Source organism: Herpailurus yagouaroundi, unplaced genomic scaffold, assembly GCF_014898765.1.
Source record: "Herpailurus yagouaroundi ecotype Mexico unplaced genomic scaffold, PumYag 141, whole genome shotgun sequence".
Lineage (NCBI taxonomy): Eukaryota > Metazoa > Chordata > Mammalia > Carnivora > Felidae > Herpailurus > Herpailurus yagouaroundi.
The window spans coordinates 8,521,177-8,544,256 of NW_024412396.1; the positions used below are offsets into that span (position 1 = coordinate 8,521,177).

General features: G+C 34.6%; 1 protein-coding gene and 1 long non-coding RNA gene across 4 annotated transcripts in view; both read right to left on the reverse strand.

Annotated features, from left to right (window-relative positions):
* The window catches only part of PRKD1 (protein kinase D1), a 339,240-nt gene that overhangs the window by 57,684 nt on the left and 258,476 nt on the right, over positions 1–23,080 (reverse strand). For 2 of the 3 annotated variants that reach the window (XM_040476845.1, XM_040476844.1), the window contains exons 3-5: positions 22,318–22,449; positions 20,523–20,683; positions 10,575–10,598 (exon numbers count right to left, since the gene is read on the reverse strand). In XM_040476845.1, coding sequence (XP_040332779.1) covers positions 10,575–10,598; positions 20,523–20,683; positions 22,318–22,449 — 317 coding nt within the window. The remainder of the gene's footprint in view (positions 1–10,574; positions 10,599–20,522; positions 20,684–22,317; positions 22,450–23,080) is intronic. The other variant, XM_040476846.1, reaches the window with a different exon arrangement.
* On the reverse strand, positions 1,481–5,923 carry LOC121031606 (uncharacterized). Its single transcript, XR_005790799.1, has 2 exons — positions 4,594–5,923; positions 1,481–4,561 (listed from the first exon to the last, which is right to left on the reverse strand). It is a non-coding gene; the product is annotated as an uncharacterized LOC121031606 (long non-coding RNA).

Genomic DNA, 23,080 nt, shown 5'->3' on the forward strand with positions numbered 1-23,080 from the left:
GAAATCTGAGATGAAATTTGTCATAGGGATATTATGTCTACAGTTACATTTGTAATTACAATCCCATAAAGATAAATCCCATAAAGATAACTGTAAAGGATAATTACCCTGGAAAGTTTCAACCCACACAGAGAAGTCTAGGGAGTTTAAAGATAGGCCACAGGTTTGCCAAACCAGAATCATGAATATGAATATACTGAATAAATATCTTCAATGGAATTGAAAAATAATTAAATCCACAGGGTTAGGTCCCAGTTTTTTGTGTCCTTCTTGAGTAACTGTAGCCACCAGGCCAGTTTTAAGCACAGTCTAAAATGAAAATTGATATTTTTCCATAGTTGGAAAGTTTCAACACTCAGAATAAAAGCTGACCTGACATCACACTTTCTTAGCAGACTTAAAATGTTCTCAGACTTGGGAAATCCTATGAAAAGTTGACCAAATCACTCTTCAGCTATTTTCCTTAATCTTAAAGTACCTAATTCTAGGCTGTGTTCCTAGAGTCAGTTTCACAAAGGACTATTTACTATATTGTGATGCAAATTCACTTAGAAGAGCCAGAGGCAATCTGATAAATTGAATGTTTTCTTGTTATCCAACATGGTAACATTCACTTAAACACTGCCTTAAACTAGAAGTCATTTATTTTATTACCTTCAAGATAGGACTAAATAAGGAATTTTTCTTTTTTCTTTTTTTTTTTTTAATTTTTTTTTTAACGTTTTATTTATTTTTGAGACAGAGAGAGACAGAGCATGAACGGGGGAGGGGCAGAGAGAGAGGGAGACACAGAATCGGAAGCAGGCTCCAGGCTCTGAGCCATCAGCCCAGAGCCCGACGCAGGGCTCGAACTCGCGGACCGCGAGATCGAGACCTGAGCTGAAGTCGACCGCTTAACCGACTGAGCCACCCAGGCGCCCCAATAAGGAATTTTTAAATGTTACATGAGTTTATAGAAGAAAAGTTTGCTGTCACTATGGTCCACAGACTGTATTACACACATTATTTAGGCAATGGTGAGATTCACACAGCCACATGCGTCCTTGGCTCTGAATAACATCTCACAAATTCTATAATTTATAGTGTCAGAAATTAAGACTTTAACAGCACTTAAGATTTAAAAGGAATTTGAGGTTTTAATAGTATTAATAAAAAGTGCCCTCCTGGTATTCATGACATTTTAAAATTACAATCAGTTAGCCCCATGACCCAGGAGCTTATGTTGTTTAATTTTACTAGATAACAAACACTCTGGGAAAGGGAGAATGGGAAGGCCTTCAGAAGTTTCGTTTGTACAATTATATTCTATGTGTTTGGAGTGCACACACACATACACACACACACACACACACACACACACACACACGCACGCGTGCTTTTCCCTACAAGGACGCAAATCTCAGCCAAGACAAAAAAGGAAGATGGGGTCACTATTTGATAATTTTGTAAATGCTTATGAGATATTTATCCACTCTTCAACCAAAATGCAAAACAAGGCCTTTATTGATACTAACAGATTATAAAACAAAAAGCCTATGAAATAAAGCCATGCCCTGTAACACACATTTATCATAGTTTATGGAAATGGTTAAGAACTAACATTTCTGTAATCTTGTTAATAATCCCTTTGAAACTATTTCTAATGATGTGAACACAAACCAAACACTCTTAAGGATTTTCAGAACAGCAATACATTTTTCATTAGTAATTAATATTCAGTTATTATTTTAAGCCAAAAAATGTCATTTTAATTATTAGGTTAAGTTTTATTTGAAGGTATATAGACCGGAAAGCCATAATTACAGTATTTTGTTTGTTGCATCAAGTTACAGAGTAGGCAAGATTTAGAAATTGGTAATGGTAAAGAAAACAGATGCTTAACAAATTCTCATTGATCTAAAGCCAGCTAACTTGGTCTTTACGAGAACTTCAACATGATTAGACTTCGTGGTGAGTCAAAGTAAAGGGTAATGTTGACTTAAACAACCAGGCTTTTGTGCATATGACACGTTATCATCTAAAATAAAGAGAAATAGTATTGTTTTACTTTTTCCTTAACTTACTTCATTTTATTCTTTTTACTTATTTGTAGAATTGTAATGTGCACAGTCCCTTAGAATTTTAAATAAGATCTTTCTATAAAGTTAACTTTAGTAAAGAGAAAATTCTTCCTTACCTATCAACACTAGTGAAGATTTTACTAGGTAAACTAAATGGTGTTTAAATTAATTTCCACTGTTACTTGCTGTTCCAGTTTGGCAGCGTGTATTTGGTGAACCCGAGCAACCTGCTGAATGATCGTTTTTTATGGGAAAAGGGAGAAAAGGTGAAATGCTCTGGAAAGGGCACAGCTACATTTTGTTTCGTTCTGCTTCACTATTATGTTCAGAGAAAAACATGGCTCAGAACTCACAGAACAGATCTCAAGTTCCCTAAATTATGGCAAGCACATGCAAGAAGGGGTACTTCTAAAAACTTACATTTCCACATCAGCTCTTGATATTATGAACTGTTCTTTTCTAGACTGGAGGAGTTTAGATCAAGTTACAGGTGTGAAACCTTTGTGAGAGCCCCAAGATAACTGCAAAGTATGGTACTGGGGTGTGTGTGTATGGAAATGACTTGACTTGGCAAATTATACTTCATACAAAGTATAAAGACTTCATTTCTGTTTTCAGTGATATATCACATCATGGACAGAAGAGAACAGGAGAGCAGAAAAATGATGAAAGCTGAGTTTTAAAGCCAGTATTAGAGATTACACAAAAATTACAGAGATTAATTATTTTAAGTTTTGTGAAGTGCCTGTAGTATTCTTATGCTAACTGTATTCATTTGAAATTACAGCCAAAGTAAAAACTGTATGTGTTGAACACCTACTTCCATGGATAAAATACCCTGCTTTTCTAGAGGCTGAATTTGTTCTGTAACCTGGTATGCTAAATTAATGACTCAGCAAGTTTGGAACCTTCCCAGGAAATGACTGCTTAGATTACATTATGGAAACTCCAACTGCCAGCATGTCTTTAACATTTAACAGGACTCCAAACCATTTCCCAACAAGGTATATTCTACTTTGCGGTTCAAAATGAGTCCCCTTCATTAGTAAAGCTGGAAAACAGAGGGTGGGAAGTTGCCTTTCCTTGTGGTTTGCTTGTTGCCATTTATGTAAAAATCAAACATAAGATTTTGGAAGATAAAAGTCACTTTACAAAATGCATGGCTCAAATGAAAACCTCTGTGGTTTTAAAATATTTATATTTATTAAGTAAAATTCACTTCACAGCCTCGTATTGGGAATGGATTTGGGGTGACATTAAGCTCCCCTTGAGTCAAAGAGAAACAGAAGACAACACTTTGGCATATGTGTTGACATCTTTTTCTGACTTGTCTCAATCATTGGACAATAAGCTCCTAAGAGAAGGACAGTGACTTAATCATATTTGTCCTCTGTTAATGGAAGAAGTGCCTGGTACATGCTAAACAATAAACATTGCTTGAACTGAACAGAATTAATGTTTTCAAGAAGTAACTGCAAGGAGATAATGGATGCGACATTTCAATAGAGATATTCAAGATACAAACTATTATGTAAGCCTCCTTTTAAATGTAATATTAACTGGGTTGTGACTTTGACATATCTGCTTTACAGGGTTTCAATGTTAAGAGAGTACAGTTGGCTAAGGAATGCTTTTCACTGCAACTGCTCTCTCTACGTGTCTGCCTGTTCCTCACCCCTGCTTCCATATCCAATGCAAATACAAAATCTGTCAGAACTCTTCTGCTCTGGAAAGAGAGGGACAGTAAATTCCAATACTTGTAGGTTGTTAAAAGCAATGGATAGACTGTCAGTATGAGAGATGCGATGGAGAATGGTGGCCAATATAAGAAATTAGAGAGGACAGGTTCAGAATAAAAGGGATGGCCAAACTCATGGATTAGTAATCCACGTGAGTATGTGAGCCCAGTGTTGGTTGACCTCTTAGTTTTTCAAAATCAAAGCAGAAAATCTAGTTGTTTATGAAGTAACTCTATTTCCAAGTGTTGGCAACTCTGAAAAAATTCTGAAACATTGTGCCAGCCAGTCAACTCATTTGAGGACTAAATCTGGCCCATGGGAATTCCGAGACCTTTAAACAAGACAATGACATAAAACACCTTCTTTAACCATTATATGGGCCAAACTCTTTTCATAGCACTTTACATGCATTAATTCATTGACACTCCATGGCCACTAGTGTTATGATCCCCATTTTACAAATTAGTAAACTGAATCATAGGGAAGTTACATCATTTGCCCCTGATCACAGTCTGTCAGTAGCAGAACTATGAATTCATGTAGTCTCACTCCAGGTGATAAATAATGATTCCTCTCTCCTTAGCTCCTCCCAGTTTTCACATTCCCTGGTTTTATGCTAATAGAAAACTAGGAAGTATTTTCTTCCCTTCACTTAAGTCACGATGGTACAATTCTTGGGGGTAAAGTGAGAATAATTAAGTAATAACATGTTCTATATGCCAAAATGCAATGCAAAAATATTGTGAATCTCTTAACCTTGACCTACAGAATATTGTGAATCTCTTAACCTTGACCTACAGAAGAGACTTTCAACCAGACTGTCTGTGCTCAGAGGATAGCATCTGAGTCATACATGTTTTCTAGCATAAAATGACTAACTTAATAAACAGCTTCTATTGTATAAGCATCACTCAGTTGTCTGCCTGCTTTCTTATTCAGGTGCTATTCTACTTAAAAGATACAAGCACAACTGTGTGAAAACAGATCCAACCAAACATTAATCCTTTATTTCAGAAGTTTTAACATCTAGTATTTTGGACTATCACTCAAAGAACTGTGCAGAATACCACCTTATGATAGTTCCTACTACTGCCATCAAGATTGATCTATTTAATTTAGCAAGTGTTTCCTGGGGCGAATCTTACCTGAAAACCCAATTCAGATGCTGCCAGACATAGAAAGGCCAGTAAATAAGTCTCTGTGCCCAGTAAGTTTAAATCCAATAGAATTTTGGATAAAACATAACTGTTACTATGGACTATCACAATATGTGCTCTTCCTGTCTTTCTGTATACATGGTTCTGCCTTATTCGTTGGATTTCAGTTCATATATCACCTTCTCCAAGAGGCCTCCAGACCATTTAACTTACTGCTCACTCCCCATTCACATTCTGTTAATCTTTGGCACACCATCCTGTCTCCTCCAGAGCCATTACTGCAGCCTGCAATGGTCTTATTTACCTGTTTGCTTATTGTATTTTTATTGTCTCGTTTCATAGAATGTGAGTGCCATGAGGAGAGAATCTTGATGGTTTTGTTCAACACTGTATCACCAACTTCTGGAATACTGTCTCACACAGAGTAAGTGCCCATGTATATGAAGGTTTGAAGAAAAGATAAAACACCCCCATGGTGGAGGAAAAGGGGGTCATTCAGAAAACACTCATGTTTCCATGCCCTGCACTTCACTGAGTAGAGGGAGGGTAGAGCATTTGGTGACTCTCAATCGTTCAGTGCTCTTCTGTTAAAATTCTGATTCCCTTGAACTGCCTGCCAAGTATGACAGATAAATGAGTCTGGCCCCTCATTTGGATACCCTAAATATGTATAGCATAAATAAAAGCTAATCAACACCTTTCTTAACCTTGAAAAGAGTTGCTATAGGGCAGGAAAAAAAAGTGTGCCCTTGCTTAGTGGTGACCAATGCTGTATTTTACAACGGAGAATTCATTTCTTAATGTTTGCTGCGATTTGTGAAAGCTGTCACACTAATAACATAAATACTCTCTTATTAAAAATACAAGGTGGTCTGGAGTTTCTGAGTGCTAAAGTAGTCTTAAAAGTTATATTAACTTTTTTATTGCATCACTCTTTTTAGGTAAACAGAAATGAAGGGTAAAGGAACCTTACTATTTGCTTTAAGTGATCCACTCTTTGCAGGGAAACACCAGAACTGTTCAAGAATGGTTGCAAATTACATGTGCTGTTCTTTCAAAATGTCAGTTACCAAAATCCTACAAATCCATGGGATCTTGGAAGAAAGGGGAGACATAACATAAGATTACCTCTCTTTTTACTTGAAGTCAATGTGACCTTAATGCCTTGCACTCTAAAGCTACACAATAAAAAAGGAGCATTTCCACTGAAGAAGAAAATACTTTTGGGTGTCAACAGCTTCTGCTTTGGGGCTTCAAATGTCAGAGTTGGTCTACACATAGAAAGTGAATCAGAAGGTAAACAGATTATGTGGAAAAAACAAGAATAGTAATGTTAGGAAGGTATATTCCCATAGTATCTGACCTTGCCTAAGTTGACAAGAGCCTGGTCTGGGTCTATGAACTCATAGGAGAATGGAATGAAATAATCTGGAAAGAGGCTGTCAAATTGATTACTGACTTAAAGACACCAAGGAAAAGCTGGAAAAGCACGCCATAAACACAATCCAAGGCTACAAAGGTTAGAGCCTCTCCCTTCAAAAGTAAGTGTAACTTAAGGGCTCACAAAGATAATTTTATGGTATTTTATAGAATCTTAACCTATAACAATGAATGGTAAATGCATAGCACCGTGTGTCTATGTATGTGCATCTGAAATAACATGGTAGAATCAAAGATTAGATTTTAATGTAACTCAGTTAAAAAAGAGAGAAGAATAAGACAAGGATTTTTCCTTATCAATTTTGAGTTTAAAAATATAGGAAAGCACTCCCTCAATAAAATTATACCACTTGGTGATATTTTCAGTGTACAGCTACAGAGAAAGAATCACCAAAAACTAGGCTATTTGGGGAAAGAAGTATGTATATTTGCTCATAACTTCTGGACATTGTTTCATCTTGCATTAATGATTAAAATGGCAATACTTCCATTCTTCTTGAGAAGGGAGAGAGGCATTCATTGGATCAAACAGAACCAGGTATCAGAAAACCATGCCTAATGAATCAAGTAAAATCATGTAGCTAAATATTTCTGAGAACACAGGTAAATATTTTAGAAGCTGAATTATTTCTCAAGCTTCTGGAAGTCTAATTTAAAATACCAATTCCAATATTCCACTTTCTTCACACCTCATTGTTATTTGTTCTAGACAAGCCTTCAATTCTTTCTTTTTTTGGGGGGGGGGGAGGGGTGAAACATTCCTGAGAACAGTAATCTTTTTTTTTTTTTCTTTTTCTTTTCCCCATAGTACTCAGCTAAGAGCTCACTAGGACCTAGTAGTCATGATTGGTCAGGAAGTAAATGAGAAGGGACTGAAATTTGTTCAGGTCTGGTATGACATTAGACTAAGCAAATGCCTGTTATTGATAACATGGGGTGGGGGCTGTTTTGCATCTTAAGGTAGAGAGCAGTGTTTTCCGTTTTAAGGCATGGCTTGTAGGGAGTGTTAGGAAAGCCATGGTCCCTTTTCTGAGGGGAACATAGGTCCTTTAGAGCCTGCTTTAAAGACCTATTAGTTCCCAAGACCTATATGTTTATAAGTGTGGGCAACTGGTAAATGCCCCCCTCCTCCAGGGGAGTTCATGAAGAACTCTCATGCAGTTACACATCTGGAAGTTTTTGTTCAGAGCATGAATTAATAATGTACATATAATAAGCCAGACACATTGAATGAAATCAGGTAACAGCTGATTAGTAACACATCAAGTAGACCACACACTCTTAATTTTACTGAAGGCCTCCTTCCTGACAAACCCACCCCTGCACATACTTTTCTAACTTTCGGGAAGTACAGACATACGTGCTGCTTGAAGAATTCTTGGATGTCTTTCCTCATTGAACATATACACTACCCAGGGCTGAATCTGAAGAAATAGTTTACACAATCATCAAAAGAAATCTTGCAATATCTGGCAAATGTACTGCATGGATGTGACGGTGTGGTGTATATTTAAATGGAAAACTGACTTTTTAATTCAGATGAATCACCACAATTCCTGGAACTCCAGAACACAAGAGTAGTAACAATTAAAATCTCTTATTTCTTGATAGACTTCTGCTACTTTGGAAACTATCCTGGGAAATATTCATTTGGCCAGAAATATCATCATAGTTTCATTCAGGATTAGAAATAGTTTTTTCATTATTTGCTCATTTGAAAATAATATACCTTGGCTATTATAAAGTGTATCAGAATCATATGCAGTTACAGATAGATAATGCAATACTGGTATTCTCTTGTCTTCCTTTTTTTTGTTTTTTGTTTTTTTTTTAAATGAACAAAAACAGTAACTGAATGAGTCATTTCTGGGAGAGATTTTCTAGGAAACTATGCAGGCAAGAGTTCCTTTTAATATAATGCTTGTCTTAATTAAGTGTGAGTCAGTAAACTTTATGAAAATAATAGCAGTTTATGCCAAATTCTTATTTAGAAAATATGCACCATTATTATTAATAACAAGTTAAAATCAATATTGTCTAACTTTCATAAAAACTAGAGGATGCAAAAAGTGAGAATACAAGACAAACACAGGAAAAGCTTCTGGAATGAGCAATTTATTTCCTAATGATTTCTATAAAGCAGTCTGAATATTAGGAGTTACCAAAAACACTAGACTAGAAGCATTTAATTTCAGCAAAAATAAATTCTCTAAAGAGCCCCTTAACTTTAAAGCTATAATAGTAAATACTTCCTTATATACATTTAAAAATAATTTTTAAAATTTCAATAAAGTTCTTAAATAAAAAAAAAAATTCCATAAGACCTAACGTACTTTAAAAACACTATATCAATTATATCCTCTGGTTGCAAAGAACACCAATGTCTTAAATTCTCCTTCATTTTCTACCTTGACTTAAGCTCCTTTACATCAGGAAAAAAAATATTCTCTTCAATCATTTGACAAAAATATTATGTTGAATTTGGCCATATTGATTTATTCTCAACAGTCTCTATATAGTAAGAAAATGAATGAAAATATGTCTCTCACTGTTAAAATAACTGTGGGAAAAGATGTCAAAAACACATAAAACTGAAAGTATACTTCCATCATAGATTAATAGAAAGAGAATTAATCATATATAAAGATTCTAAGCAACCAATAAGCAACTCAGTAGAAAAAGAGACAGGTAATTAACCATAGGTAAAATACAAATGGCCAATAAATATATGAAAAACTATTTATCCTCCATTAAGTAAATAATATTTAGGCATAGAGATTTTTTACCTATCAAGTTAGTAAAAAAAAAATTTTTTTTAAGTTTAAAATAGGAATCAAATCTATTGTTGGGAAGATAAAGCAATAGAAACTTTTATACACTGTAGTTAGCAGGGTTATAAATTTAAACTTTTACAACTTTTTGAAGAACTACTTGGCAAAAAATTGTATATATTTTTCAGTCCATTTGGCTTCCAAGAAGATAATCTACTAGATCCATTCAAAGATGCTGATCGAGAAACCTACTAACACTTTTATAAATGTATAACAAAAAAACACAAAGAGGCTTATTTCAGCAATGTTTAAAATTAAAAAAAAAAAAGAAGAAAACAAACTAATCAGTAGGACAGATTAAGAAAATTAATATCATATATCATTGCAATATAATACCAGGAAGATTTTAAAAAGACATATAAGGAATGTTTTGCCCTAGGATGATTTTTCCAAACATACAAATTTATTATTATTGAAGTAAATTTCTTCATTTTATATCCTAAGGATCAAGATAACTTGATTTCTTAATTTTATTTAACCTCATACATGTTCTGGTTGTGTTTTCATTAGCTTCTTTTGTTATAGTTACCTTAACAAGACCATGTAAGAATGGACACTAATAATGGTATTTGAAACATAGTCTCATAAAGAAAAATAACAATTTCAACTCTCAATTTGCCACAAGTACAGAAATAAGGAAAACTAAATATTAATAAACACAATACATCAAAACAAGTTATCACAATAAAAGCACTATTATATACTCAGCTTTAACATTTAATTTAAATGCCTTTCCTCCATATTCAGGCTATCAATTGCTTAAGATAAATAAAAAGCCTACTTTGGAGAGGGGTTTACTTAAAATCTCTAAGAAGGAAATTTGTGAATTTTCCAAATATAATTTCTTCATGGACTGAGACCTCGATATACCCACTTGCATACCATCTTTTTAAAAACTAATTAAATAGACTGTGATAATACATTAACGATTAAAAGCTCCTTTCTTTAAAAAAGTTACATTCATCTTCAGGCAGTCCTTGTTTTATGTTTTACCATGCCAACTAAAACTGTGTATAAACATATTGGGATGGTGGCCTCAACTTGCATGGTTTTGTGGTACCCTGTCTTCAGGATACAATTCCAATATGCATGCATTTCAGTTAACATGCTGCTGGGTAAAGTGTGTTCTGACTCTATTCTGTTCTATTCTCAACCCATCTTGTCAGTTTCATAGAAAGACCAATGGGGTTTCTGCAGTTCAATAGGCTGGATTCTGAGCCAAATTCTGATCTGATTATTCTCATAGGGTCAATACCAATAATCGTCTGAGGTCAACCTATTAGTATAATGTTGTTTTACAAAAGATGGTGAAGCATATTCCTATTGCCAGGTAGAATTAGTACCTACCTCAAAGCCAGGACTCACAGGAGACTGAAACATGAAGTTGTAAGGGCAAAAAGCAGGCAAAGGTGTAGAAAAAAGGGGAAGAAAGACAAGAAAATGATGTTATTTGAAGAAAGCGATGCATGTTATCAATAATGTTTTATACAGGTGCATTTTCAAGCAAAATGTTACACTAATCAGTCTTTATGGCCACAAACACACCTGAGTTAGAAATAAGTTTTAACATTTAAATGGAACTATAGACACTAAGTCAAGACGGCAAAAACACAGTTTACAGTTAAGAGTTGGTAGAGGTTAAAAAAAATCTACTTGTTACGGTGTCAATGATGAAAGACAGCTCTTTCACCTTGTTGAAAATAAATTATAGTCAGAATGAAGCATTTTTGACCTTTACGTGAAAGATTAGATTTTCTTCACAATAATTCATCCTCTCAATGGCAAAAGAATGAAAAAGGTCATCAAAGTAATCAAATGTTACGTAGTTGTTATCTGCCTGCAGGCAAGAATAAGCTGATGAATAATCAGTATGAGTAGTTTACAAACCTGGAAAGTCCAACAGTGGGTTAGAGTTTTAGTGAGAGAAATATACCTACAGTTGATTCTTTGCTCATTTTACAGTCTTTGTTGCATATTACTGTTTTATGTCTGATTTCAATCAAGGTTGAAGTATAAATCAAAGTAGAAAGATTATTCTGAAAAATTTTTTTAAAAAGAGTATCAATGAAAAATGTAAGAAACCTCTTGGTTAAGTAGACAATACATATCTATATTTATACTGAATATCATATTCTTTCTATCCCAAATCAAAGCTAAAATATACCTGACTCTTTGTTTTTTGTTTTCTTTAATTTTTTTTTAACATTTATTTATTTTTGAGACAGAGCATGAACGGGGGAGGGTCAGAGAGGGAGACACAGAATCTGAAACAGGCTCCAGGCTCTGAGCTGTCAGCACAGAGCCCGACGCGGGGCTCGAAATCATGGACCATGAGATCATGACCTGAGCCGAAGTCGGCCGCTTAACCGACTGAGCCACCCAGGTGCCCCTACCTGACTCTTTTTCTTAACAAAAATGCATGGCTGTTGTTCTCAGAACCCCCATCCTATTCTGCAATCAGAGACATTGAGAAGTGGTGTACATTTAGAGGTTCTGCCAAGATTAACTGTTACCCATTGATACTTGCTACATTTCTGGATTGACATGAAGCATGTGCTGAATTCAGGGTAAACAACTGCCCATGTGAATATATCCAAACATGACTTTTGAGGATGTCGGGTAGGAAGACCTTCCTTTGCCCTATGGTCCCTCTATCTAGACTTAGAAGCAAATTGACATGAGACAGATTAACACAAGAAAATCAAATTTAATAGGTGTATGCACAGGGAATCAGCATAGATATGAAATTCCAAAGACAATGAGGCAACACGAAGGTTATATGAGCTAAGGAGAGGAGTAGGGTCTGAGGATATGGAGGGGAAGAAGGTCATTAGCAAGAAGGTGAAAGGAGATGTTTAGAAAAACAAGGTTGCCCCATTTTGTAGATAAGTTCCTTAGGTAAGGGGGAGTTTCTATTAATAGTTGCTTCCCGTTAAAGCTCTCCTTTCCAATGTAAATTCAGGCACTCTTAGGGGAGGCAAAGAGCTTTTCCTGCATCTCCTGGGTTTTGATTGCTTTTAACTAAAAAAAATCTTTGCATCAAAGTGGCCCATTGTGGGGCAGCCTGCCCTAGGCCCCTACAAGGAAATATAACCCTGCTTGTGTGTGCTTTTATGGAACATTGTCATAAGAGGTGGCAAAGCTTTCTCTTTCTCAAGTTTCCAAAACAAGGTATTATCCTTATCATAAATGTATTCGATATATAAAGCTGATGATTTTCCTCCAATTTGAAAGCCCTGAATACCTTTACTCTGGGCTCTCATCAGAATTGAGTTTTAGCTGAGTGCTACTCAGCTCATATTTGAAGATGATCTATGCAATATACATTCACTTATTCCTCTAAATTACCATTTCTCAAAGTGTATTCCCCCCCCACAGGAAATCCCCAGGTTTTACAAGAAAAAGGGGTTCCATATTTGAGTCAGTATAGGAACACTGTTTTCATTATCCCAAGACTCTGAGGCCCATAATTATGCTTACTAAATATTACCACGTCCAATACGTAGACAGACCATGAAGCACTTTCCAGTGATCATTTGATCAGGAAATGTTTTTTTTTTGCAGAATATTTGATAGGGCCATTACTTTGAAGAAAATATTTTGGGAACACACAGCTCTTTCCCCCTTGCTAGCAAGTTAGAATCACCAGAAATGTCTGGTGATAAAGATAAAAGATAGAGCCACCTATTACTTTAGTAGTTGATTGTAATATTATACTATAGTTTTGTTTTTATTTTTGTTTCCCTTGAAGGAAGATCACAAGAATTACAGTTTTTCATCTGTAATGAAAAATACTGTAGAAAACAATGTTAACTATGCAAATAATAGGCATATTAGGATAATGTGGCATACTACTTTTCATTTAGCACCCAAAGAAGCTGTTTCCCATTATTAAATGATATAATTCCTGTACCCCATTTTCATTAACTGATAGGAATTTCAGAAAAAATTAACTATTAATTATTCTGATAAAATATTTTATTTCTCACATGACCTGTGATGAAGAAACCTAATAACTTTATAACTCATGATTTTTTTTGTTTCTAGATTTTAGCTATTATGAATAAAGTTACAAACATGCTTCCAACAATATCATTCACATTGGCACCCCCTCAAAATAAAATACTTGGGTATAAATCTAACCAGTTATGTATAAGATCTGCTTGAGGAAAACTATAAAAATTTGATGAAAGAAGTAAAATAAGAACTAAATAATGGAGAAACATTCCATGTTCATGGACAGGAAAATTTAATATTGTCAAGCTGTCAGTTCTTCTCAACTTGATCTATAGATTTAATGCAATCCCAATCAAAATCCTAGCAACTTATTTTATGGATGTCAATAAACTGATTCTAAAATTTAGGAGGAAAGGAAAAAAAAAAAAACAGAATAGCCAACATAATATTGAAGGAAAAGAACAGAATTGGAGGACTGATGCTACCTGACTTCAAGACTTACTATAAAGCTACAATAATCAAAACAGTGTGTTACTGGTGAAGAAGAGACAAGTATCATATGACTTCACTCATATGTGGAATTTAAGATACAAAACAGAGAACATAAGGGAAGGAAAGCAAAAATAATATAAAAACAGGGAGGGGGACAAACCATAAGAGACTATTAAATACAGAGAACAAGCAGAGGGTTGCTGGAGGGGTTTTTTTAGGGGGTGGGCTAAATGGGTAAGGGGCATTAAGGACACTTGTTGGGGTGAGCACTGGGTGTTACTATAGGGGATAAATCACTGGATTCCACTCCTGAAATCATTATTGCACTATATGCTAATTTGGATGTAAATTTAAAAAAATAAATAAAATAATAAAAATAAAAATAAAATCTTAAAAAAAAGAAAGAAGAGACAAATAGATCAATGTATCAGATTAGTGTGCCCCGAAACAGACCTTCATAAGTATAGTCAACTGATCTCTGACAAAAAAACAAAGGCAATACAATGTACAAAGATCCCTCAACAAACGGCACTAGAAGAACTAAACATTAACATGCAAAAAATTAATGTAGATGCATACCTTACATACTTTAGTAAAAATTAACTCTAAATGGACCACAGACCTTAATGTAAAGTACAATACTATGACATTCCTAGAAGATAACATAGGATAAAAACCTACATGGCTTTGGATATGGTGATAGCTTTTTAGAAATAAAATCAAAGGCACAATTCATGAAAGAAACATCTGATAAACTGAACTTCATTAAAATTAAAAAAATACTTCTGTTCTGCAAAACACATTGCTAAGAGAATTAGAAGACAAGCCACAGACTGGGAGGAAATATTTGTAAAATATTTGCAAAAGATAGATCTAATAAAGGATTATTATCTAAAATATACAAAGAACTCTTAAAAATCAACAATAAGAAAATAACTTAATTTTTAAAATGGGCCAAAAACCTTAAAAGACACCTCACTAAAGAAGACAGTGCCTGGGTGGCTCAGTCAGTAGAGCATGAGACTCATGATCTTGGGATTTTAAATTGGAGGCCCACATTGGGTATGGATATTACTTAAAAACAAAAATCTTTAAGCAACAACAAAAGAAGATATAAGCAGACAGCAAATAAGCATATGAAAGAAGCTCTACATCATATGTCATCAGGAAAATGCAAATTAAAACAATGAAATACCACCATATACCTATCAGAATGGCCAAAATCCAGAACACTAGTAACACCAAAGGCTAATAAGGACAAGGAGCAATAGGGACTCTCATCCATTGCTGGTGGGAATGCAAAATAGTACAGCCACTTTGAAGGCAGTTTGATGGTTTCTTTAAAAACCTAACATACTCTTACCTTATAATCTAGCAATCAAACTTTATGATACTCAGAAGAGTTAAAAAAAGCTTTTGTCTACATAAAAACCTGTACATGGATGTTTATAGTAGCCTATTCATAACTGCTCAAAATTGGAGGCAGCCAAGATGTCCTGCGGATAAATAAACTGTGGACACCTAGACAATGGATATTATTCCATGCTAAGAGGAAAGAGTTGTCAGGCTATGAAAAGATATGGAGGAAACTTAAATGCATATTACTAAGTAAAAGAACCCAATCTGGAAAGGGTACATACTGTATGATTCCAACTAGAAGACATTCTGGAAAAGGCAAAGCTATGGAGAAAGTAAAAAGATCACTGGTTAGCAGGACTGGGTGAAAGGGAAGAGGGAAAACAGCTGGAGCACAGAGGATTTTTAGGGCAGTGAAAACACTTTGTATGATACCATAATGATGAATACATCATTATACATTTGCCCAAATCCACAGAATGTACAAGGCTGAACCCTAAAATGGGACTTTAGGTGATTATGATGTGTCAGTGTAGACTCATCAGTATTAACAAAACTACTGCTCTGGCAAGTAATGCTGATAACAGGGGCAGGGAGGCGGGCGTGAAACAATGCACGGGTTGGGGCAGGTGGTATATGGGAAATCTTTGTACCTTCTTTTCAATTTTGCTGAGAACCTAAAACTGCTCGAAAAAATGAGGTCTAAAAAAATGAAAAAGCAAGAAATAAAAAAAAAATGCTTGTACATATCTTTCTATATATGCCTATACACATTTCTGCTGAATATAAACCAAGGAGTAGAACTGTGGATTCACATGTTACTCATATGTTCAGATTTAGCAGATAAATGGCAACCATTTTTCCAAAGTTGTTGAACCAATTTATATTCACAGTAGTGTATGAGAGTTCCAGTTGCTTAATATCTTCATCGATACTTGTTATTATCAGTTTTATTTTTAATGTTAGACATTCTGGTATAGAGATATTTCACTGTAGATTAACTTTAGACTCCTTGATAACTAATGATGCAAAGGACATTTTTATGTTTATTGATTATGTTCTTTTATAAAGTGCTTTTAAAACAAATATTTTTGCCTATACCTTAAATGGGGTTGTCTGTCTTCTAAATTTTTATACATGTTCTTTATATATTCCTTATATATTTACATATATGCATCTTTTATAATAAATATGTTGAAAATATCTTCTTCCATTCAGTGACTTGCTTTCCGTTCAATGGTATTTTTGCTGCAAACAATTTCTGAATTTTAAAGATGTCTAATTTATCACTTTTTCCCTTTGACATCAGTGATGTGAGTCCTGTTTAAAAAGGCTTTCCCAACTCCAAGTTCTTGTAGATACCCTTCTCTGTTAGCTCCTAGAAGCTCCCAATGCACCATGGATTGATTTTGTATGTGGTATAAGGTAGGATCAAGATTCATGTTTTCCATACAGATATTCAATTGGTCCTAGAAATATTTGTTGAAAAGATCAGCCTTTTTTCATAGCAGTGATATTCTTGTCAGAAATCAGTTGGCTTTGTCTATATACGTAGTTTCTCAACTCTTTGTTCTGTTTGATTGGTTTATTGTTCTGTTGTTGCATAACACCACATTATTTTTTGATACTCAGATCTTGTATAATCTACACTGTCTTAACAGTCGGTTTATAATATGTTTGGAAATTTTCCAGCTCGGTTCTACCTCAGGAGTTCTCAATGCCAGCATGACTGACATTTGGTGCCACTTTGTTGTGGGGGCCATCCTGTGCACTAATCTCTCTGCGATTTCCTTCTAAGACATTGGTCCCTTAAATCCTAATTGCTTTGGTTGCTTTTGGGCACCTTCAAATATTTTGTTCTGTTCTCTTCTGTTATATTTTATTCAGCTTGTATAATTGTCCCTTGTAGAACAGTTGATCAGATACAAGCTTCTTCATAGCTAGGAGCAGAAGTTCTGAAAGATTATTTCACTTTTTGCCTAAGATTAAGTCTTGTATAACACGGTTTCAATTGATTTTGATTTTTCCCAAATACTACAAGAACATTTGTAAATAAAAATAAAAAGATGAATAAAGCATAGAGAAACGATAAGATTATTTAATCCTGACTTCTCTTTTGCAATTTTCTTAAGACTATAAAATTAATATGGTCTTAATAAGTATACTTATAGTATATAATATATACTATATACATAATATAATAACATATATGATACATATATATATACATATATATACATAATATATAATATATATATAATACATATCATATATAATATATATATAATATATATAATACATAATATATATAATACAACATATTAATGTATCCTACTCAAGGACCTACTGAGTTTTTCTCATTTCCTTCTAATGCTGGTGATGGTGTGCAGAGAGGTATACACCCCTGCTGAGCTGTTATACCATAAATTGACTTCATTTTGGGTCTTCTTAAAAGATGGACTGCTTTATGGTTGGTATAATGAATACCGTTTACTGCCAAAATTGATGATAGATAAAGCCTATCATATGATTTATGTTCTTATGCTCATTTTCTATCTTAGTGGCATTATGGAAATCTGAGATTCAATTTAGGTGCCAAAAATGAATAAATTAATAGAATTATCAGTGTCTTAATCTGTATGTGAAATGGTGATTTTATAATCAAAATAAGTCATGAAGTATGGATAGGAGAAACATTTTCTTACATTTGAGAGAAAATCTATACACTTGTCATGGCAGACTTGCAATATGGGTGATAACATGAGATTAATAAGCAACGTCATCTTTATCTTGGTCATCATCTTTTTTGGAAATGGAAAAATATCCCTTATGGTATACAGAACTAAAAGGTTTTACTAGTATTGACATAACATTTCTTTTGATTAGGCATTCACTCTAAATTTTAAACGGTAATTACTGACCTTTTCTGCCTTGCCCAGGGATAAAGAGGGACATATTCACTGTACTCCAACATGCCTGGGTACAGCGGGGTGGCTTTGTTCCTACATAAAGTAAGTAGCCAAGGCATGACCATGACCCAAGGCAACTGGAAAATACGTGCCCTCCTCAAAGCAGGCCAGTGTTTCTTCCTTCTCAGGTATTGGATAAAACAAAAGATAAAGGGGTATCCTATGAAGGCACAAAAAGCTTTGACACATGTAAAACATGGCTTTCAGAGCCAGTATGTCAAATAGTATCACAAACATTATTTCCATGGGCATTTCTTATTTAATGGCTACCCGTTGGGCATTTTACACAAGTTTATGAAAGTTTAGGATAACAACATTTTTCAAAGTATTTTATGGCCCCAATATTTTCTCACCTCACAAATATCTGATTTGATCACAATTATACCAGCATTCTTGACAGACATCGTTGAAATTTGATTTTTAAAAATATATATTCAAAAAAAACATTTTAAGCATTCTACTATAAAAATTTCCATTCAGCAATAAAGCAGTAGTAAGTTTCAACATTTCATGTAAAACATAACTTGTGATCAAGTAATTCAAATGATGAAATAATTTAATTTGGCTAAATAAAGCAATTAAATAATTTGATTTAAAAAGTTGTATTATAGTCTATAGATAGGTAACCTAAATTATATTTATATATAAATGGTATATATTTATAAATATATGCATGTGAATAATTTAAATATGTAATTTAATTTATACTTATAACATATAAATTATATGTGATGTTTTGAAGTATATATATGCATGTCTGTGTATATATGTATATACATGTATTTGTGTGTATATGTACATATTATAAAAAGTTGAGAAAGATCTAAAAGAAGAATCTTTGGCATTAATCATCTAATTTATTGTAATAATGCAAGGCTTTAAAGCTTTAGATTCGTTGTGGATGTTAAATAATTTTTAAAGAATTTGAAAACAATATATAATTAATTTACAATTTTGTTTCTTAAACTTACTTGTAAGTGTTCTATAAATAGTATGAGTCTCAGTGACTATCTTAAAAGCAAGAGTAACTGCTAGCACTTGAAAAGTCACTACTTAAAAAAATTCAAACTAAATCAAGGAATTTTAGAATTGGGAAGCTGACATGAGAGTTATTTGAAAAAGTAAATAGCTTTTGATTTAAGCACCTTTTTTTAAAATATCTGTTTATTTTTGAGAGCGAGAGAGAAAGTGTGAGTAAGGAAGGGGCAAAGAGAGAGGGGGACAGAGGATCTGAAGCAGGCTCTGAACTGACAGCAGAGAGCCCGACATGGGGCTTGAACCCACAAAGTGTGAAATCGTGAGCTCAGCCAAAGTCAGACACTAAACCGACTGAGCCAAACCAGGTGCCCTAATTTAAGCATCTTTCAATGAAAATATCACTAGTTCCAATTAATGCAACATTATGGAATAATATAAAATGATACACATACATTCTGAATAGTTACCAAACATAATATATTCTTCTAGTTAACAGCAGGATTAAGTACTTGCCTTCCTCCAACAGACTCACTTCATGAAAGACTGAAAACACAACAAACTCTCAATTTTAAGTCAGTCATGGGAAAATAGTATGACATTTTCCTATTTACCAAAATGAGCATGCATTTGAATTATATGTCTTGTTCATGCTATAACAAAATTGAAGTGATAAGGATCACAACAAAATATTTTCCAAACAAGGGAATAACACAACTTTTGAGAGATGTCTTCAAAATTTATTGCCCTTCTCCACATCCAGAGGGATGAATTTAACCTTACTGTTTTAATAATTTTTAATTTTTTCAATTGATTTTTACAATAGCTAGATTACTAAAGTCTTTAGGGGAGGGAGTAAATACAGGAAATTTAAGGCCTCACATTGTTCGCCCATTTTCCTATTTTAAATAATTCACATAATTACCACAATTTTTACTTGGTTGTGAATGTTTGGAAAACTCGAATTTAAATTTATTAAAAAATATTTAAGTCCTATCCACAAAAGTGTTTAGAGCTAATGGAAATACTTAAAGCATTTGAGTGCTATTGTTCTCATAGCATTTGTCAGTCTGTGTCACCCTGACAATACCCTGGAATGTATGCCAGTATTGCCAACAAATTAAAGACTTTCATTATTTTCATAAGAACAAATTTAAACTTTTCTCCCAGAATAAATATGCAGCTATGTCACAAAGCACTCTAATAATCTTCAGAGAAGAATATCTTTCATCTTTGGTTTCCCAATTTTGACAAAGTGTGTTTGGCAACATTCACATGTTAGTTTGTGCTGGTCTGGCCCTATGACCACGATGAAACCTTACATATTTTCTAACTGCACTGAGCTCATAGATGAAAGCAAACTCAAAGTCGTTGGATATTTGATGAAGCACTGACCAGTCTACAGTACAAACCCTGAAGAAACACAGTCAATAACACCCTGGCTGTGTCCTCCCCTCCCGGGGTGCTGTCTTGGATTGACACTGTCATCACATTGTCCCACAGATCTCTCATGCAAACGGATAAATGGAAAAACAGGAAGCTGTACCAGGAGGGGCTCGTCAGGGGCACTGGTGGAGAGCTCAGCAGATGCTGTGCGGATGGTGCTGAGCCCAGTGAGAGAAACGTTCGAGAGCCTTCTCCTTCTCACGCCACTGCAATTGTTGGGGATTTTAAATGCACATCTCTTATGGTAATTCAGTCCGCATCCTGGAAAGAGAAAGTAAAAATGATTTTTGTTCAACCATAAATTAAAAGCTCTTCTAGTATCAAGTTATGCATTTTTAAAAATAGTATTGTTTTCGTTTTTCTTGAGGCTATTTATAAATTCAAATTTTCTTTTGAGCTTTTTCTGTTTTCTTTTCAGAAATTGTAAATAAGGTGGGTTTTGAATTCTGATTCTTTTGGACGAGCTCAGCAACTACTCTGGTTATCATTTTTGTTTAAATGTTCTTGGATATAATGGACTTGGACTTTAAGGGATCTAGCAAAAACAAAAACAAAAACAAAAACAGAAACAAAAAAACCCAAAACCAACCAAACAAAAAAAGAAAAAACGAAAAACAAACAAACAAACAAAAAAAACCCAAAGAGATCGCCTGAGGCTTTTTTAGCTGCCACAAGTTAATGTGAGTGGACACATAAGGGAAAGTTAATCACAGTGCATCACAACTTTTGAACTTGATGTGAATCCTGGCTCTATAATTTTTTTGTTTACATGACCTTGCACACCTCAGTTTGGCTATCGATAAAATACGGATAATAACTACCTTGTAGAATTGTTAAGAAAACATGTTACATTTCTTTACATGCTGGTTTCCACATTTTAGATAATTAGGAAAGCACCATTTTTTGTTTGATATTTCCACTATGTATAGTTCCCTGTGTGTCACACAGGAGGCCAGAAAATTTCCATAAAGCCACACTTCAGGCAGTTTCTTCTAAGTCACTGTCACCTAACTTGTCTTCTCACAGACAGAAATTCAAAAACTGTGGTTAGCTTATTTCTAGGTTGCATCATAAATGCTTGGTTATATTGGCCAAAGTTCAAACAGCTCTACCTCCTACAATTCAGAGAGAACACTGTATGATTGGAGTATTTTTAAGATTTATAATGGTGTTCTAGCCACTTGAGTTTAAAGAGTTCTTTTCATGGTAAAGTTCATTTTATGGCAAACTATGCTATTGTTAGAAACATGGGCACAAGTTCCAGGCCACCACTCTACAGCTGACTGACCTTGCATGGTTTGATTAACCTCCTAAATTTCTGCTAATTTCAACAAACATTTAGCGAATGCCTACGAATCAAAATTCCAAATGGGGTGCCTGGGCGTCTCAGTCGGTTACACATCCGATTTTGGCTCAGGTCATGATCTCATGGTTTCTGAGTTCGATCCCCATATTGGGCTCTGTGCTGACAGCTCAGAGCCTAGAGTCTGCTTTGGATTCTGTGTCTCCCTCTCTCTCTGCCCCTTCCCCATTCTTGCTCTCTCTCTCTGTCTCTCAAAAAAAAAAATAAATATTAAAAAGAATTTTTAAAAAATATTGAAAAAATTCCGACTTAAGAAGCAATTATTATTTTCAGTTTGTTGCCAAAATAACCAACACAAAAGAAACACATCCACGTAGTACAGGGAAAATGATATGAGAATCAGGTTTCCCAGATCAGAGCAAATAAGCTGAAAACAGGAAATGTAAAGAAATGAACAGAGCAGAATCCATGCATCCCCAAAATTGCTGGAAGACATACAATTAAGAAGACATTATTGTAGAGGGCACAACATAAGCAGGTAACTTATGTGTTCCAGCATGGGATCGACTTGGTTGGGAAGGAAAGACCTTACCTTCGCATTTAAGGCCTTGACGCACCAAACCCCACAGCATTTCTCCACAGTGATCACAGAAAGCCGGAGCTCTATACGAGTGAACAAAAAGAGCGTGGGGACGAATTTGAAAGTCTTCAAAGGTGGCAGAAGCTGTAAAAATAGTAACATTGGAAAATAAGTCAAATAGATACTCTGATCTATAGATAATTAGCATACAGGATAATTATTTTTTTAATGTTTATTTAGTTTTGAGAGAGAGAGACAGAGACAGAGAGAGACAGAGTGCAAGTGGGGGAGGAGCATAAAGACAGAGAGGGAGACAGAATCTGAGGCAGGCTCCAGGCTCCCAGCTCCGAGCTGTCAGCACAGAGCCCCACGCAGGGCTGGAACTCAGGAACTGTGATATCATGACCTGAGTCAAAACCAAGAGTCTGATGTTTAAGGGACTGAGCCACCCAGAAGCCCTCAGGATAATTAAATATGTAAATATGGATTGAACTCTCTGGGCAAAATCAGGAAAGATAAGATGCAACATTGCTTGGCTTTAGTGGTGAGACTCCATTCTTCTCACCCACAGCTTTACAGCTGGTGGCAACCCCCTCGCTCTTCTTCCCGCTAGTCAAAGTTTCAGGACACTTTGAGGATAGGCAAAACGTGGAAGAAAGCATGAATGAAAGGACAGTTCAATAAGATTTACAAACACCTGCTCTCACTTAAAAATATTTTGCTTTTTCTTCTCCAAAAAGGCAGTAAGAAATATTAATAGAAAAAAAGAAAACTT